The following is an 18537-nucleotide window of genomic DNA, read 5'->3' as shown; positions in this document are numbered from 1 at the left end:
GGCTCCAGTTTTAGAGTCAAAGCTTCTGAAAGGAAGGTTAAGGACCTGCTCAGCAAGATCTTCTCTGTCCTCACAGCTGACTTCACAAAGCAAAGCATGTCTTAAGAGTTAAGCTCCTTTCAGAAAGAAGCATCATTTTGATCCTCCCAAAGAGGATGTTATGCAAAGGAGTGATGATCTTCTTTTGTGGATACATTCTTTGACAGGCGAGATGCAGACAAATAGAGTGAACCAGTGAAGCCTCAAGGCCCAGTAACCTTCAGAATTCTCTTTCAAGCCCAATATTTGCTTGATTGAGATTGGTAGGGATGTAGGACTTTACAGCTGGAACTGCAGTAAAGTTAGTTTCTTCAGATAATAGAACTGAGTTCCAGAGAGAGCTTGGTTTAAGATACTGCAAGGAATTAGGAACATAGCCTGGCCAAATGTTGCAGGACTGGGATGCTTTTATTTCCCTGTTGCCTGAGAAGTAATGCTTCTTTTGTGGCCTCAGTTACTAGTTTGTGAGTTCATTCATGTATTTATTAAAGATAAAATGCTGAACAAAAGCAGATATGGTTGTGGTCACTGTCTTTATGGGTCTTAACTGTCTAGTGGACAAGACACATTATTTAAATAAAGAAATAAATATCCAATTTTAAGTGTGCAAAGGTCTTTAAAGGAGACCATAAGATGGGGAGAGTGGATGTCTATGGAATTGAGAAAAGGTACCCCTGTAGAAGTAGTAATTGAAGTGAGGTCTGGTGGGTGAGCTGGAGTTAGGTTGCTGGATTTCGCAAATAAAAACACAGAACACCCTGTTTTGCATATCATCTGGCAACACCAGTTGGAGTTGGCTTTGGACCACATTGGTGATGGTGGTGGTAAATAGTCAGCTGAATCTAGAGATATTTATGTGAAAAGCTGAATTTGTTAATGTATTGGTTATTGTGAGAAGGAGGTAGAAAAGACAGATGATGGTAATCCTGCTAAGATGACTCCTAGTTTCTGTCTTCTATAACTAGATAGATAGTGGTACCATTTGTGAAAATTAAAAAATACTAGAATTGGGGTAGGTTTGACGGGCAGAGGCTCCATCCTGAAACTTTCTATCCCCCCCAGCAACTGTAACACTGAGAGTTGCATATACTCCCAGCAGAGTAGAGCCCCTTCCTAGCTATGTAAGGAATCTGATTATCACCCCTCACAAGGCATAGAAGTTATTAGTAGAGTTTGTCATTGATTTCCACTTTATAATTTGAACCAGCTCCTCATTCTGCCACTGAACAGAATTGGCATCATAGCAAGGCAAAGAAGACAAGAATAAGCACATCTTTCCAACTTGGGCCAACTTCCTAATTGTGGCACCAAGCTGATTTATTTGATATGGTGCTTAAAATAAGTCAGCGGAACCATTTCCCTTTTCCCTTGCCTTTCTTGTTTGTCTGTTGACATTTTTGCTCTGCAAGACAGGTCACTGCCTCAGCCATCCCTTGGGACTTCTCTAGGAGAGAGTTTACAAGGAATGAACTGTTCAGTGGAGGGTGAGGGTCCAGACATGGCTGTTTTGCAAATGCCTCTGTGTAGAAGAGGCTGATTACACACTTTGGGCATTGCAAAGGTTTTCCTTCCGCGTAGAAGTGCAGTGCCAGGGTGACATTTCAAACTGGAGTTATGGGTTGCATATTTCTGCATGTTAATTAGGAAGAGGATGTCAGCATTCAATAATGTTGTTGTTTTGCTTCCTAGAAGGTCTGCAAAAAGGCAGCTGCCAATGGTTTAATTTTTGGGGACACAGAGGTAAAACAGGGGTGAAGAGAGTTCTTGTTTCTGGTTAAAGAAAATGAGACTGTCTGGAGTCCTGTTCTTTGGCAGGCCTTAGAAGCAGTCTGTTGTGATGAGCTCTGTTGGCAAACTCTGCCGTGGAATGTTCTCTGTTGATAATGAAAGTGACCAGATGAAATCTGTGCTATAATTGGCTGTTCTTCTGCTTATGAAGATGGGGAGGCTGGAGAAGCTTTCTTTAATTCCCTGCTTAGAGATCCCCAAAGGTTCTTGGAGTTAAAAGCATAGATGTCAGAGACAGACTAATCTGTGTTTAAATGCCAGTCATCATTTTTGACTTGTGTGAATATCAGTTTCTTTATGTGAAAATGGTAATATTGATGCCTTTTTTTTCTGTAAGATTGTTTATGAAGATTAGAATAAGTGAATATATGGGTAGTGATAATCGGTGCACAATAAATGTAACTTTAAAAAATGTTGTTATTTGAATATGTGTTTTGATAATACACTCTTCTACACGTTAACCCTATTATCTGTCTACAACATCAGGCCTGACTGGAGACTGCCAGAGTTTATTATAGGCTAACATTGTGCCAGGCACAGTGCTGGGTGCTTTATGCACATTGTCTAATTTAATCTTGACAAAAACCCTATTAGGTTGCCATGATTTTTATCTTTATCCTATGTGAACTGAGGCTGAAGACAGAGAGGTCCCTTATGTCACTCAGGGTCATAAAGCTCTTATATTGTCCTCTTTGATCAATTAGAAGAGGAATTGCACTGGTATTAGAAGCCAAATGGCACTGGCAAGGACAAACTGCTAATTATAGGACAGTGGTGTATTGCCCTTCTGTGCGTGAACATCGTATTTTTGTAGGGTGGGGCAGGTAGGAAAAGGAAGAGTAAAAAGAAAGGATTGCAGTTTTGTGAAGGAACTATCGTGTGCTGAGCAAGCAAGTAGCAAAGTGAAGTGAGGCAGATCTTGGTAATTCAGATGTAATTGATGGACTGGAAAGAAAGTGTTGTGAGTCATGCTATTAAAAACTGGATCCACAATACAGGTTTTTAGGAGGATCCCAGGCTGGAATTCATGTGCACGCTCTGCACTTATTCATTTACTCATTCTGCAGTGAATTACTGGGTAATAGTATGTGCCTGGCACTGTGTCAGGCCTGAGAACACAGTGGTACCCAAAATCAGATGTGGCCCCTGGCCTCTTGGAGCTTATAGTCTAGAGGTGAAGACTGGCACTAAATAATTAAACAGTCTGCTATGTACAATAAAGGGCATTAGGAAGGGGAGGTACATGGTTCCTTGAGAACATATAAGAACTGATAAGGACAGCTTTGATCTAGTCTTTGGGGTCAGAGATACTGTTGCTGAGGATAAGCAGGCAGTAACAGGGTGAGGAGCAGAGGGAGGAGTGAGTGCAAGAGCTATGAGGTGGGGAAGGGGGCACAGTTTACATGCTGGGGGCCAAAAGGCAACCAGTGAGGTCAGAGCAAAAAGAACAAGGTGAAGGCAATCAGGACAAGTGCTTGGAGAGTGGGCCTGGGGCAGACCTCTCAGGACCTTGAGGCCAAGGCAAAATCAGATATGCTGGATGTCCATGTATTCATGTACTCTATACATATTTGCAATATACGTAAAGAAAGTAAGGTTTTTGTACCCCTCCCCCCCAAAAAAAATCATTTTTGCCCCATTGGGGGTCATATTGCCCCGGTTAAAAATGCATGCTGTAGATTCCCAGCCATGGGTAGTCACTACCATCCTGTTCTCGGGCTTATTTTCAAAAGCTTGTCTCGTAGGAAGAAGACAGACAAGTACCCCCAATTCCCACCCCCATCTACCCTGGACTAGCCATGTAACTCCATGGCAGGCGTTTCTGCCACTTTGGGCCTCTATGTTTGTCGTCTGCAAAAGAGGAATGATTTTCTGTCTCCCAAATGGCTTTGCTACACAAACAGTGATCCATGGATCTCAGGCCCACCCTGATCATTATTTAATGTAATTTAATTGTTTGCACATTGAAGCTTGACAAAACTGATGTATGCCATATAGAATGATTGCGAAGATCATGTTTCAGTCCAATTTTTACTTTGTATTTCCCATGCTTGGCATTAAAAAGGTTCTCTGTAAGGAAATGAATGAATGAATGAATGAATGAATAGTAAATTTGTATAATTTGAAAGCCATACAGATTTGGTTCATCCTAGCTTAAATTCCAGGGTTACAATCCTCCTTAAATATTTTATAAAGCTCTAAAAATTGATTCGCAGTGCCTATTACTTTTTAAATGGGTGTCAGAAAAATATTTTTTTTGGCTTTGTCCTGGCCAGAGATTGTGCTTCTTAATTAAGGCCAGCAATGGCTTCCTCTTAAGTCCTCCTTTGCCCTCCGCTTTCCTCCCTGGCCGCCCTCCCTGTTGAGTTTTGTTGTAGAACCAGTTCTGAAAATAGCAGCAGAGAGAACAAGTTTCCACTTGGGAGGGAGCCCAGCCACTGCAGGAAACGTGTGTTGGATAACGCAGAGCCTGTGGGACAATCAGGCACACGGCTCCTAGACACTGTGCAGCCTACCAAGTGATAGCCCCAATTAAGTTTTTAATCACTTATAATTTTTCAGATGATTTTTATTTAATACCATTAAGTAGCGCATATTGTCTGTGAGGTTTGTGTTTCTACATGGCTAGACATTGTAAGGTTTGTGTTTCTGCTATGGCTAGACTTTGCTTGATTGTGACAAGAGTGCAAACCTTTGCAGAAGGTGGAGTGTTTCTGGAAGGTTAGAGTCATGAACTCAAATGCCTGAGGGGCCATACAGGTCAGGTAAGAGGGTGAATAGTCTGCGTAAAGGCAGAGAAGATCAGTGGTGACTGTGGCAAACTGGAGCATACGTGACCCATCCTGCCCATTGCTGCACGGTAAGGACAGTTCGCAGCAGAATAAGACAGCCAGAGTTGAAATAAGACAGCCAGAGTTTTTGTCCAAAAGCCCAGGGCCAAAAGCAAGTCCTCCAAAAATCAATTCACTCAAAGGCTAATCTGTGAATTATTGAGGACTTTTTGAAGTTTGAGGTTTTCTTACATCTACTCATGCCTCTGCTCATGCCCCTGTATCTGCCCATGCCCTTGCATTGCTGCAGCCTTAGGGCACTGTTCTAGATGGGGTCCAAGATCTTAGTCTGCCAAGGGTCAGGCAAAACCAAGAGGGGGAGCAAAAATGTCTCTGCAGAAATCCTTGATTTAGTATGTTCATGTGAATTGGCTTTAGACACATACTTGCTTTTCAACGTCCTCTATAAGAGATGGAGTCCCTGGAACCAGACTTTACACTTTGTCAAGCAGGGAATCCAGACTTCAACTAGAAGCTTTCTAATTTAAAATGTTGGTCACTAATCCAAATTATTTTAAAACAGTGGTGTATGAAAGTTTGAACACTCTGCAGTTAGAAAACCACTAGACAGAAACTTTTCTATAAAGGTTGTAGGTTTCAGTATGGGAAATAAGAAATAGTGGAGAGATTTGGATAATAACAACACCGTCTCATATTTAACACCTTATAGTTTACAGAGTACCTTTGAGAACTCTGCGTTAGTTAACTGTCACAATCCTATGAGGTTACTACAGCTGGTGCTACCATTCCCATTTCACAGAGAAAGTACTAGAGAGACTGAGTGTAGAAGACTTGGTTATTTGGTTATTGACAGGTTTGCTTGCTTAGTGCTCAGTTACCATGTGTGGCACTTTGGGTACGTGATCTCTTTGATCCTCAAAACAATGTAGTATGGGTGTCATTTTAAAGATTGGAAACATGCAATAGCAACTTTAGGTAGCATTTACCTACCCTCACCATAGTGGCAGAATTCAGCATAGGTTAAAGGCAGACCGTCTCATTTTGTCCTCCTAACAGCTATTCTAGGTGTAAACTAGGTTCTCTTGGAATCCCAAGTTAAAGGAGGACAAAGACTTGCCCAGAGTCCCACAGCTAGTTAGTTAGTAGTGGGCTTTCAACTCTGAGCTGTCTCTTCCAAGCCTTTTACCCCATGATATGGTGTGCCAAGGCTCTGCAGTGTTGCTCATGGGCCACTCATTAGATTAAAGCCAGTGAAATTGCTTATGTTTGACAGTTTATATCTTCTACAACAGCAGTTTCATATGGTTCAACCTAATATTATCTACTTTATCTGCCTCCACTCAATGTTAAACTAATTTTCAGAAACGGGAAACCATTGTGAACAAGTGGATTTTTCTGGGTTGTATGTAGTTGCATTGACAAATCTGCTAATCATTTATTAACTTAAGAAAGATTTTGAACTTGAAAAGTGAGGATGGGTACCTAATGGAAAATTCACACATATATGTCAAATTTAAGTGGAACTTTTATTTTCCAAGCACTTATTATTTCTGCCATAAATGCAGATGTTGAAGTTTTAATTGACTTTAAATGATTAATAATTTTAGGAATGCTACTTCAGTTTAATGGCACTGAAACTGAGTGATATGGTTAGGAAATTATACATATAAAAATTATGAGGGAGGGGTTCCACATCTTTCAGTAGAAGTTTCTTATTTATAGACATTAGCCTTAGTTTAACATCAGACTCGAAAATGTACATGATGTCTTGATATAATAATGATTGTAAGGAATGAAAATTAAATTCATTAGAGCCTAGTCTCTCTCCTTTTTTTCTCACTGTGCAGATTATTTTTAAAATAGTTAACAATCGTACTTTCCTAAACTTCACTAGATAGTCTTCAGTTAATGAGAAAGTTAACAGTTTGGCCTAGTTACTTACACCTTCAGTGAAGGCATGAGACATCCTTTGATACAGCCTCCATAGAAATGCAAGATTAAGTGCATTTCTTGGTTGACACATGTGCTAATTTCTTCTTTGCTCAAGTGTTAGCCCCTAAAGACACGCGTGAGATGCCTTTCTTCAAGCTGATTCTACTCAATTCCAGCGCCTTTAAGTTGAAAACCTGAAAGAAGATTTTTGAAGATATGGATAGATTACTTCCTATGAAAACACTTCAATGATTGAGTTGAATATAAGCCACCAGAATGTTCATATCAGGTTTCTACCTGGCACCCTTCAAATTTGAACATGGTGCTCTTTCATGTACTGCATTTAAAAAATGTTGAGTTTTCCTGCTGATACAGACTATTACACTGCTCTCAAAGAAAATGGGTGTGTATCTCTATACATTTTGATGATTCAAAAAACGTTTTTAAAAACTATTAAATCTTTTTCTCTTAAAAAAGAAACCTTATTGCCAGGTGTGGTGGCTCATGCCTGTAATCCCAGCATTTTGGAAGGCTGAGGCAGGTGGATCACCTTAGGTCAGGAGTTCCAAACCAGCCTGGCCAACATGGTGAAATCCCGTCTCTACTAAAAATACAAAAAAGTTAGCCAGGCATGGTGGTGCATGCCTGTAGTTCCAGCTGCTTGGGAGGCTGAGACTGTAGAATCGCTTGAACCTGGGAGGTGGAGGTTGCAGTGAGCCGAGATAGTGCCATTGCACTCCAGCCTGGGTGATGGAGCAAGACTCCATCTCAAAAAAAAAAAAAGAAATCTTATTGATAAGAATAAAGGCCAATAGAAGCAATTTTTTTTTTTTTTTTTTTTTTTTTGAGACAGGATCTAGTTCTGTCACCCAGGTTGGAGTGCGGTGGCACAATCTCTGCTCACTGCATCCTCGACTTCCCAGGCTCAAGAAATCCTTCCCTCTTCAGCACCCCCAAAGTACCTGGGACTACGGGAGAGTACCACCAAGCCCAGCTAATTTTTGTATATTTTTTAGAGATGGGATTTTACCATATTGCCCAGGCTGGTCTTGAACCCCTGAACTCAGGTGGTTAGCCCGCCTCAGCCTCCCAGTGTGCTGGGATTACAAGCATGATCTGCTGTACCCTGCTGAGAAATGAATTCTTTATCTCTATATCTCATGAAGACCAGGCTATTACTGTCTCCTTTTGCGTTTTTTTTTTTCTTTTGGTGCTTGTGTAATAAAATGTGTTTCTTATATAGCTATGTACTGAGGTTAGACAATGGGGTTGGATCCTTGGGAAGAAAGAGTGTGTATAGGATTTATTATTATTTACAAATTCTGCTTTACTAAGCATAGAATTACAAACATTAGTTAGGATTGATTCAGTATCTCAAAATCATTTCCTATCTTCCTGGCCTTGTTCTGAAAGATGCGAAGTGGTAAATGGAGTGATAACATTCTAAGGTTGCCGGGCGCGGTGGCTCAAGCCTGTAATCCCAGCACTTTGGGAGGCCGAGACGGGCGGATCACGAGGTCAGGAGATCGATCGAGACCATCCTGGCTAACACGGTGAAACCCCGTCTCTACTAAAAAATACAAAAAAAAACTAGCCGGGCGAGGTGGCGGGCGCCTGTAGTCCCGGCTACTCGGGAGGCTGAGGCAGGAGAATGGCGTAAACCCGGGAGGCGGAGCTTGCAGTGAGCTGAGATCCGGCCACAGCACTCCAGCCTGGGTGACAGAGCGAGACTCCGTCTCAAAAAAAAAAAAAAAAAAAAAAAAAAACATTCTAAGGTTGATGTCTTTTATCATGTAGCCACTGAGTATTATTGTTATCAACTGTGTTTTTCAAACTTTGATCTTGATGAACCACCCTTTATGATTTTGTTCATATGGAGAACACGTATTATTTATTTAATGTTATCTTTAAAATAACTTTTAAAAAATAGCTTACTTTTTAACTTTTCAAAAGGAAACTCTTATTACTGCCATCACTGTTATGTATTCAGCTGATTAATTTCTTATTATATAAAACTGTCTTTTTAAACTTCAAGTGAAAAATAAGTCAGTTTTTTAAAGTATTGCTTTTTTTCTTAAATTCTAAAGGCAAACTTTGTATTGCTATCATAACTTACCAGTGAGATTTCTCTATGGCAAATTAAAAATATATGTTATCTATTAAAATAAAAAAATTAAAATGTAAAAATCTATATATGTACAAGTGAGAATCACATAGCACACTATAGAGGGACCTAAATCAAACTGGGAAAGAGTGGCTGAAAGTGAAGATGGGCCACTACTGGAAGAGTGACCCATACTGGGTGCCACCATTGACACAGGGTTTTCTGTTAAAACTTGGCAAGGGTTTGTTCCTACCCCTCACGACTCTGAGAGTCAAGCCTGCCATTCAGCTAAAGAGGCGCCACGTGGGGTTTACTGTCTTCTTTTTTAAATATTGCCCTGGTTCCCTCTTGACGAGTCCCCTTATTAACGGAAGGTGACCTCAACTTTTTAGGCCTGTAAGGATGCCGGCAGTAATGAATTTTTTATCTTCTGTGAGTCTTGCTCTAAATTGGATTCAGCATTATGCTGGTGCATATATGTAAAAAGATTGACCAATTGATATTCAAATGTAATGAGGAGGAAGGTTTACTATTCAGCATAGCCTCCTTTGTTTTTAGCCCTAGTAGGTTCTTTGCACTAAAACAATACAGCTTTCCTCTTCCCATCTGAAATCACTGTGTCTAGCTGGATAGGAAAGACATCTTTTCTAACCCACTCCAGAAATAAAATACAGTTTGTTCTGGTTTTCTAGTTTAATTTTTTTTAATGTGACTAGAGATTTGGATGTGAAGTCTTAAAAAAAAAACAAAGTATTCCTTTTGAAACATGCAAATGTGTCTCTCCATCACCTAGGAAACTATTATGGGACACCCAAGCCTCCTAGCCAGCCAGTCAGTGGGAAAGTGATCACGACGGATGCCTTGCAAAGCCTTCAGTCTGGCTCTAAGCAGTCGACCCCGAAGCGAACCAAGTCCTACAATGATATGCAAAATGCTGGCATAGTCCATGCGGAGAATGAGGAGGAGGATGACATTCCTGAAATGAACAGCAGCTTTACAGGTAAAGGTCAGACCATGTTGCCCTCAATGGACCTGGGGAAGGGATGACAAGGAGGCTTTTGCATACAGTTTTGAAAAGGATGCTGTTCTCAAGAGAGATTTTGTAGGGTCGCCAAAATTCAAACTTGGACCACACAGTGCTTGCAGAAGAGATGGTCCTTTCCCTGATCGTCTTTTCATGCCCCTTTACAGGAATATTTTAACTTCACCAGAATACCTTAAAGGAGCTGGGGGTGAATGTATGAAGAAGGAAAATGAGAAATCAGCATGGTTTCTTTCTCTTCAAAATGATATATGTGTATAAATAGCTGTATTTTGTTCATTGATTTTTTTTTGAGGGGGGGAACTTGCAGCATCTCTATCATTATGGCTGATTGCTATGAAGCAAAATATGAGAATGTGTTTTATCAGTGTAATGTCAGTTGATGCTGTACAGAAGGCCAGCAGGACCCTCTTACATCTTTGAAAGCAGAGATATAATGGAAGGATATTATGTGCTCCGTTAACTTAAGCAAAATTGCTATATGCCTTAAAAGGGGGAAAGATGGAAAAGTAAAATTCTAACATTATATCCTATATATGCATTCTATATTATATAGCCTATGTATTACTGGCTATATATATATTTTATCTATATTCAGGGCTGTCTACCTCTGAGCTTAAGTATGTTGTATTTTATGAAGGGTTTATTATTATTATTATTATTATTATACTTTAAGTTCTAGGGTACATGTGCACAACGTAATTGTGAAGGGATTTTCAAGGACAAGGCCTTTGGGTAAGGCCATACAGGCTGATTACTGCACAACTCCAGGGGGCACCATTCACAGGGTATAATGTGTGTTCCCTGGAGGGCAGAGGTTGCAGTGAGCCGAGATTGCACCACTGCACTCTGGCCCAGGTGACAGAACAAGATTCTGTCTCAAAAAATATAAATAAATGAAATAATAATAATAATAATAATAATAATAATGATGTTGTGTGTTCCTTGGGTTAGTGCAGTGACCCAGAAGAGCTCAAGAATATTTTTTACCATATGAGGATTTGACCTTACACAGTAACTCCAAATGTAACAACTGAATAAGATAGAAGTAACTTCAGTCTATAGTGTTGTGCATTAGAAGAACACCTTGTTTCTTCTGTTATTCCTGTACTTAAATATTGTATTTAATATTTTGGAGTTATAGCTATGAATAAGTTATCCATTTTCAACATATGAGATTATCCGCTCCCATAGTGGCCTTTTCTCACGTTACCATACTTTGGTTATTGATTAGCATCAGCCCTGGGGAAGGGAGAGATTACTAGACTGTTTTCCCCTGTGCTGCCAACTCTAACAGAATATTTAGGAAAAGTTTCTTATTTATGAATGCTGTCTGCAACCTGTATGGGCCTCACTGAGATTTTTAAAATTTATTAACTAAGCTCAGAAGCCCACATTTTATCAAATGGCAATAAAAATTTTTGGATGAGTTTATGGTTACAGCAACTGGATAGCCCAACACTTGTGGAAGAAGTGTCAGGTAAAGACAGACGAGATTTGTTTGTTATCCTGGCTTGGCTCTTGGTAGTTGTCTTCTTAGGAACATTATGCCTAACTCCTCCATGTATAAAATGACTTGCTGGGATTAGGTCATTTCTGAGTTTCCCCTTCTAGCTGTATGAATTTGACTCCATGGAAATTTCTTATTTTCTCAATTAGAATGGGTTAGGCCAGTGCCTGCCCTATAGTTGTAATATCTAGAAGAAATTTGCCACCTTGTACCTATGTTTTAATTGAAATCAGCTGATTTCATTCATTTAGGAATCTTCCATATGTTTATAGTAGCCCTTACCAAAATGAAAACAGATCATGAAAACATGTTAACATTTCTTTCAAATAATCTCATACTTTAATGCCTTGATATTTTGATAAATAAGAATAGCAAATGATGGTATAACCTAAACCATAGTTGTGGTCACAGAAACAGAAGACCTTGGGGGTAGTGTGCAGCAGAACAGTTCTGCCAGGCAGATTGGGTGGTCCCCAAGAAGCTTGTGTGCCTGTATTTGTCCTTCATTTATTAAATAGATTTTTTGGTAGAAATAAGGAATAAAGTAGAGGTAGTTGACTGTAAGTCTAGATGCAGTTTCCTATTTCTAACTACTATCAATCTCTCTCTAGAAGCCATGCCTCAGAAAATCTGACCCCATAAAATCCCCACTTGAAATCCTGGCATCTTAGAACAGCTTGTGGACCCTGATCATCATTGCCAAAGTCAGTCTGATGATTAGTTTCCACACAAAACAGAAAGCTAAGTGGCACCTGATTGTGCTCCTCACGTTCTTGTCTGATACCAAGAAGGCCAGTAGGATGCACTGAGGAAAAAGTGGCCTTGAGATATGCACGTGATGGGACCTCTTCACAACGTATGGAGCATGTTGACTGTCCCCTCACTTATAACACTACACCTGCGACAGCTGACAATCTGTCATACGCTAACGCATGCTAGATCTTTCACATAATTAACACTACCCAGTCCATACGTATGTGAAACTAGTGGTGTCAAAGCATTTCATATTCTGAACCACGTTAAATAGGAATCCACCAGCCACTTTGCACGTAGAGTGACAGTGGCATAATGAGGTGTTGGTTCCTGCTTGGGCCAGCTATGATAAAGGCATGAGCATCATATCAAAATGTAGAAATATTATGGAGCCATTAAAATGATATTTACCAGGATATTTTTAATAACTTGCTGCTATTTCTATCTTAGCTGCCTTTTGCTTGAGTCTTTTGAAGAAGGTTTGTCTCAATAACATGCCTAAGTAACGCTGGGACTGTTTGCAGACAAAAGATCAGGGAGCCTACTGGCCAGAAGCATCCTGAGAAGGCAGCCCACCCCTCCTTTCTGCAGTCATTGATTAAGGCAGAAGCTGAGCAGTGGGCAGTCATCCCAGATGCTCACCGTGGAACTGACTGTGAACACAAAGCAATGGGAGAGTCTTCTACAAATTATGCCGAAATTATGGGCCTAAAAAGAGTCCTTGAGAAAGAACACTTCCTATATGGGCTTAATGAAGGTAGAGTTACACTGTTGGCCAAAACACAGTTATATACACAAAGACTTTTGCAAAAATACTGTGTTTTTTAGAGACACCTTAGAAAGTGTGTAACAAGGGCGGGGCACGGTGGCTCATGCCTGTAATCCCAGCACTTTGGGAGGCTGAGGCGGGCGGATCACCAGAGGTCAGGAGTTCAAGACCAGTCTGGCCAGCATGGTGAAACTCTGTCTCTCCTAAAAATACAAAAATTAGCTGAGTGTGGTGGCCGGTGCCTGTAATCCAAGTTACTCAGGAGGCCAAGGCAGGAGAATCAGTTGAACCCCGGAGGCAGAGGTTGCAGTAAGCCGAGACTGTGCCGTTGCAGTGAGCCGAGACTCTGCCATTGCACCGCAGCCTGGGTGACAGAGTGAAACTCCATCTCAAAAAAAATAAAAATAAAAATAAAAAAATAATAAAGAGAATGTGCAACAAATCACTACAACTAAAAAAACTAAAAGTAACAGGTTCATTCATGAACACCTCTGAGAGACATCAAAACATTACTTAATCATGTTTCTAGGCTTTTTTCTTCCAATAATCCCTGATATTCTTAAACATTAGGTTGCTGACATTTTTTTTTTTTTTTTTTTTTTTTGAGACGGAGTCTCGCTCTGTTGCCCAGGCTGGAGTGCAGTGGCAAGATCTCAGCTCACTGCAAGCTCCGCCTCCCGGGTTTACGCCATTCTCCTGCCTCAGCCTCCCGAGTAGCCGGGACTACAGGCGCCCGCCACCTTGCCCGGCTAGTTTTTTTTTGTATTTTTTAGTAGAGACGAGGTTTCACCATGTTAGCCAAGATGGTCTCAATCTCCCGACCTCGTGATCCGCCCGTCTGCACTTTTTTTTTTTTTTTTTTTTTTTTTGAGACCGAGTCTTGCTCTGTCGCCCAGGCTGGAGTGCAGTGGCGCTATCTCGGCTCACTGAGAGCTCCGCCTTCTGGGTTCACTGCCATTCTCCTGCGTCAGCCTCCCGAGTAGCTGGGACTACAGGCGCCCGCCACCACGCCCAGCTAATATTTTTAGTAGAGAGGGGGTTTCACCATGTTAGCCAGGAAGGTCTCGATCCCCTGACTTCGTGATCCACCTGCCTCAGCCTTCCAAAGTGCTGGGATTACAGGCGTGAGCCACCTTGCCCAGCCTGATACTTCTTTTTTGTTGGTAGACAGTGATAAAGCATTGCTTTGGAACGTTAAGAGATAATCATTCTATAAGATCTAATGTTTCTCAAATATGGACTATATGGCAAGCACTTTGCTGAGTTCTTTATGCTTATACCAGGGAGGTCAAATACCTTGTCCAGTATCACAGAAGCAGTGAGGGAGGGTCAAAGCTGCCACTGCAACCCAGAAAGTCTGACTCCACACCTACTATGCTATTTGTGTTTTAAATCAAATTCATCAGCTTTATGGAACCTCAAAGATTATGACTAACCGGTTGTACACAGTGGGAGATACACATAAACCTGAAAGCATGTATAATTTAAAACAAACTTTAGAAATTTTCTTTGACTTGGCTTATGTTCTTGAAGTCACCTTTAAAAGTTCCCGTGTGTGTCAGGGTGTGTGTGTGTGTGTGTGTGTGTGTGTGTGTGTAAATACTTGGAAGCTTCTGATTTACTCTGAATAAAAATGTCATTCATGTTCGTTTATGTTTTACAAACCATTTTTTTTTTTTTTTTTTGAGACGGAGTCTCGCTGTGTCTCCCAGGCTGGAGTGCAGTGGCGTGATCTCGGCTCACTGCAAGCTCCGCCTCCCGGGTTCACGCCATTCTCCGGCCTCAGCCTCCCAAGTAGCTGAGACTACAGGCGCCCGCCACCACGCCCGGCTAGTTTTTTGTATTTTTAGTAGAGACGGGGTTTCACCATGTTAGCCAGGATGGTCTCGATCTCCTGACCTCGTGATCCACCTGCCTCGGCCTCCCAAAGTGCTGGGATTACAGGCTTGAGCCACCGCGCCCGGCCTTTACAAACCATTTTTACATGTATCCCATAAACCTCCTGAAAATCTTGAGAGAGAAGCAATCCAGAGATTACCTTTCCAGTTTTGCAGATGAGAACCCTGAAGGACTGTGTACCTGTTACACCACTGAACAATGGGAAAACCAGGTTCCCTGTCTCCTCATTCCATCTTGTTCCAGTATTCCATTCTACCTGTCCTCTTTGGTTTCAGTGGTAACCTTTAGTAAGAAAGTGGTGGCAGTGCTTCTAAATCTTTGGTAAATTAAATGAAAGGTTTTGTTTGTTTGTTTGAGACAGGGTCTCGTTCTGTCACCCAGGCTGGAGTGCAGTGGCACAATCACAGCTCACTGCAGCTTCAACCTCCCAGGTTAAAGTGATTCTCCCACCTCAGCCTCCCCAGTAACTGGGACTGTGGACATGTGCCACTACACCCAGCTAATTTTTAATTTTTTGTAGAGATGTGGTCTCGCTATGTTGCCTAAGCTGGTCTCAAACTCCTGGGCTCAAGCAGTCCTCCCTCCTCAGCCTCCTGAATAGCTGGGATTACAGGCACATGCCACCATGCCCAACAAAAGATTTTTTTGAAATCACAGCATGTGTCAAAGTGAAAGCCATGACTAAGGCTGTGAATTCTTGAGTCTGCCATATGTCTGTGCCAGCAGCTCATTTTTGGACTTTCCATTTTCTTTCAGAGAATGAGATTCAGATTCTGTTGAGCTGAGAAGAAGATATAGAAAGCATATAAAATAAAAACAAATACTTGGATAATTTAAAGTAAGATCTAGTTATGGAGGGGTTTTTTTTCCTCCAGGAAAATAACATTACTGAGAGATTTTCCCAGAGATATTCCCTTCATGCAGTGTCTGAGACGGAAGGACTTTTGTTTTTTTGTAAACATGTATACACTCAGTGTTAAATTGAGTGCCTCTCATTTCATATGTAGTGGCTCACCCATTGGCACTACCCTTTTCCTGTTACATCCAGTTTCTATTAAAATAGGTTAATTAAAATTTTTAAATGAAATTATTCTTTCTCCTTATCATTCTGACAGTTTGCTGTCTCCTAAGTGAAAAGTCAGTCACTGAGTTTGGACAGTTGTAGTTCCAGTAAGAGGTCTCAGTCCCAAGCACCCACTGAGCACGCCGCAGGTACCAGGCACTTCGCATGTGTTAATTCTGTTCTCATGCATGTACATTATGCCCATTTTACAGATCGAGAAATATGTGCTCAGAAAGGCAAAGCCGCACAGCTAGAAGCAGACAAGACTATGATCTGTGGTCTGCTGTTATAACCTATCCTTTTTCTACCTATTTGTAACGTATTTGCAGGCTGTGGGCCAGGTCTGGCCTGAAGACAAAATTAATCATAATTTTGATGAAGATAGAGGTACTTTTGCTGCTGGCAGCTGTTTACTGTGGCTCACTATGTGCTAGACACTATTCTGAGTGCCTTATCCACTTAATCCTCCCCACAACTCCGTGAGATAGGGATTGTTTTTGTCCCCATTTTCCAGATGAACAAGTGAAGGCACACAAGGTTAAGTACTTTGCCCACATTAGTAAGTGGTAAAGCCAGGATTCAAACCCGGGTAGTGAGGCTCTCCGGGGTCAGTGCTCATAATCATGACCTTTCATTTTTCACTGGTGTCGTACTGCATTATTTTTTAAAGAAATTATGATTGAAAACTTGGGAGATTTTACATAACAATACAGATTTCCAGCTTGTCTTGAAAAGTCAGAAGTTTGGCAACCCCAAGTCCACTCTCCTCCAGGGCACAAACTGTCTGACACTGAGTGCCCAGCTCCCTTCAGCCTAGACCCACTCTCTACACATCTCATTTGCATCTCTGGCCTGGCACTGGTGCACGGAGGAGTATGTAGCCGGAGACTGCCCCACTCTCTGCTCATTGGCTGCCGGCAACACCTGTCCTAGGAGCCAGAGGTTCTGGTGATTCTGGAACATGGCAGGTTCAAACCAAGAAAAGGGTAGAGTAATTCCCAACTGAAATTAGAACTTTTTAAACAATTGATTTTCTGCATCATTTTTTCTTTTAGTTGGTAAGAGAACTCTTAGTGTCTTTGTCTTTAAAGTGTAGTTATTATGCCACTGGAATCTTCATCACCTGGGTACTTTAAAAGTGTACATTTTGGAACCTTACCCCAAACCTGTTTTCTGGAGGACAGAGCCAGAAATATGCATTTTAACAATCTATCCAGGTGATTCTTTTATGCACTTAACTGTGAAAAGTCTACTTTCCAAGATATGCCAGAAATGAATATTTGTTGGCTTCTAGAGAATTAAAGGTGACTCTTTTAATTCTTGCCAGGTTTTGAATTTATTTTGTTATTGATTGGTCATTTCAAAATTTTTCTTCTGTGTTGGCCTAGTTCCTTTCTGTTCCCTTACTTTAGTTGATCTATTAATCTGCACTCTTGGATGCAAGTTGCAAAATTAACTCAAATTATTTAAGCAGGAAAGTGAATTTGGGGGTTCAAGCAATCAAAACGACGGGCATCCTTGATTTCAGGTATGAAATCAGAGATCAGAGGCTCAGTCTGGGATATTAGATGACTTTCTCCATCTTTCACCTCACCTTTCCTCTGTGTGCACTTAATTCTCTGGCAAGTCATATCAAGCTATGTCAAGATGGCTGCCAACACCTGCAGCATGAGAACCTATTAGCAAATAGGCTCCAGCCTCAAGCAACCACCTCTGGCTTCATGGTTCCAGTAAATCTTCCATGTCTAACATTCAAATTTGTTTGCCTTAGATCACGTACCTATTCCTGACCTAATAACAGACAAAAATGATAAAATACTCCAGATTGGCAAGGAGTACAATGTGGAACCAGGAGTAGGTCCCCTCCTAGACCATGTGGGACCTGGAGTGGAGGGAAGCACCACAAGGATACCTGAGTGGTGCTAGCAGGAGAAGAGCAGATAGATGCAGGGCTGGGAATACCTACAGGCAGCCTCCTCAAGGGTAGTACATCTTTGGTGGTGGTGGTGGTTTAGTAGGCTTAGCATGTCCTCCATCCAGCTTTTAGATTACCTTTACTCTCATGTGTGTCATTGGGAGTTCTCATCAGAGAAAGCTTTGAAAACAGCCTTTTATCATTCTTCAGTCTGTTTTCACTAAATCAGAAATGTCTACAGAATTACCGTGGGAGATAGAAATTCGCTTCGTACCCCGATTATTCAGTTTTAAAGTCCCATAGAGATTGACATTTAATATCATCGGCCTCTATAAAAATTCAACCAGAATGTCAACAATGCCATTTGGGGATACTTCGATGACATCACCCCTGATGTTTCTAGTTAATAAGAAGGCAAGGAGACTCAAGTATTTCGAGCCTTCTTTTAAAACTCAAGTCGTATCAGTCTGCCCACATGATACTGTTCTCGGGGTAACTGTCTTGGTTTTCACAGGAATGTAACTTTTTCAAAAGAGGTTCCAATCTGACTCACTGGTATAGCTCTCTCCATATTCTAAACTTTTGTATATGTTTCAGCTTGATTTACCATTCTTTGATCTTTGCCAGTGTCTACCAAGATATTTATACAAATATAAAAATAACGTAAAATAATTTCTACAAGAATGGGTAATAATGCCACTGTGTCTGTGTTTTCACCCTGGATACTTTTTTGTGCCCAAACATCTTCTGAATAATGAAATCAAGTGATACCTATGGAATGAGGGTGCAGATCCATCTGTGTTTTGATGGCCTTCTTAGTTTAAGAGTTTGAGTCATGAATTTGTTTCTTCTTTGACATTTCCAAGATTGTGAGCAATATATTACTTGGGATTTTCTCCCCTTCTTCTTAAGTAAAATAAGTTTCATTGAT

General features: G+C 41.0%; 1 protein-coding gene across 45 annotated transcripts in view; it reads left to right on the top strand.

The window, feature by feature from the left end:
- Positions 1-18537, top strand: part of MAGI1 (membrane associated guanylate kinase, WW and PDZ domain containing 1) — a 678422-nt gene that overhangs the window by 541707 nt on the left and 118178 nt on the right. For all 45 annotated transcript variants that reach the window (XM_077993285.1, XM_015130467.3, XM_077993281.1 and 42 more), the window contains one exon: positions 9449-9655. In XM_077993285.1, coding sequence (XP_077849411.1) covers positions 9449-9655 — 207 coding nt within the window. The remainder of the gene's footprint in view (positions 1-9448; positions 9656-18537) is intronic.

This window comes from Macaca mulatta, chromosome 2 (genome assembly GCF_049350105.2).
Source record: "Macaca mulatta isolate MMU2019108-1 chromosome 2, T2T-MMU8v2.0, whole genome shotgun sequence".
NCBI classification, from domain to species: Eukaryota; Metazoa; Chordata; class Mammalia; order Primates; family Cercopithecidae; genus Macaca; species Macaca mulatta.
The sequence above is the reverse complement of the archived record's forward strand: the minus strand, read 5'-3'. Positions and strand labels throughout refer to the sequence as shown.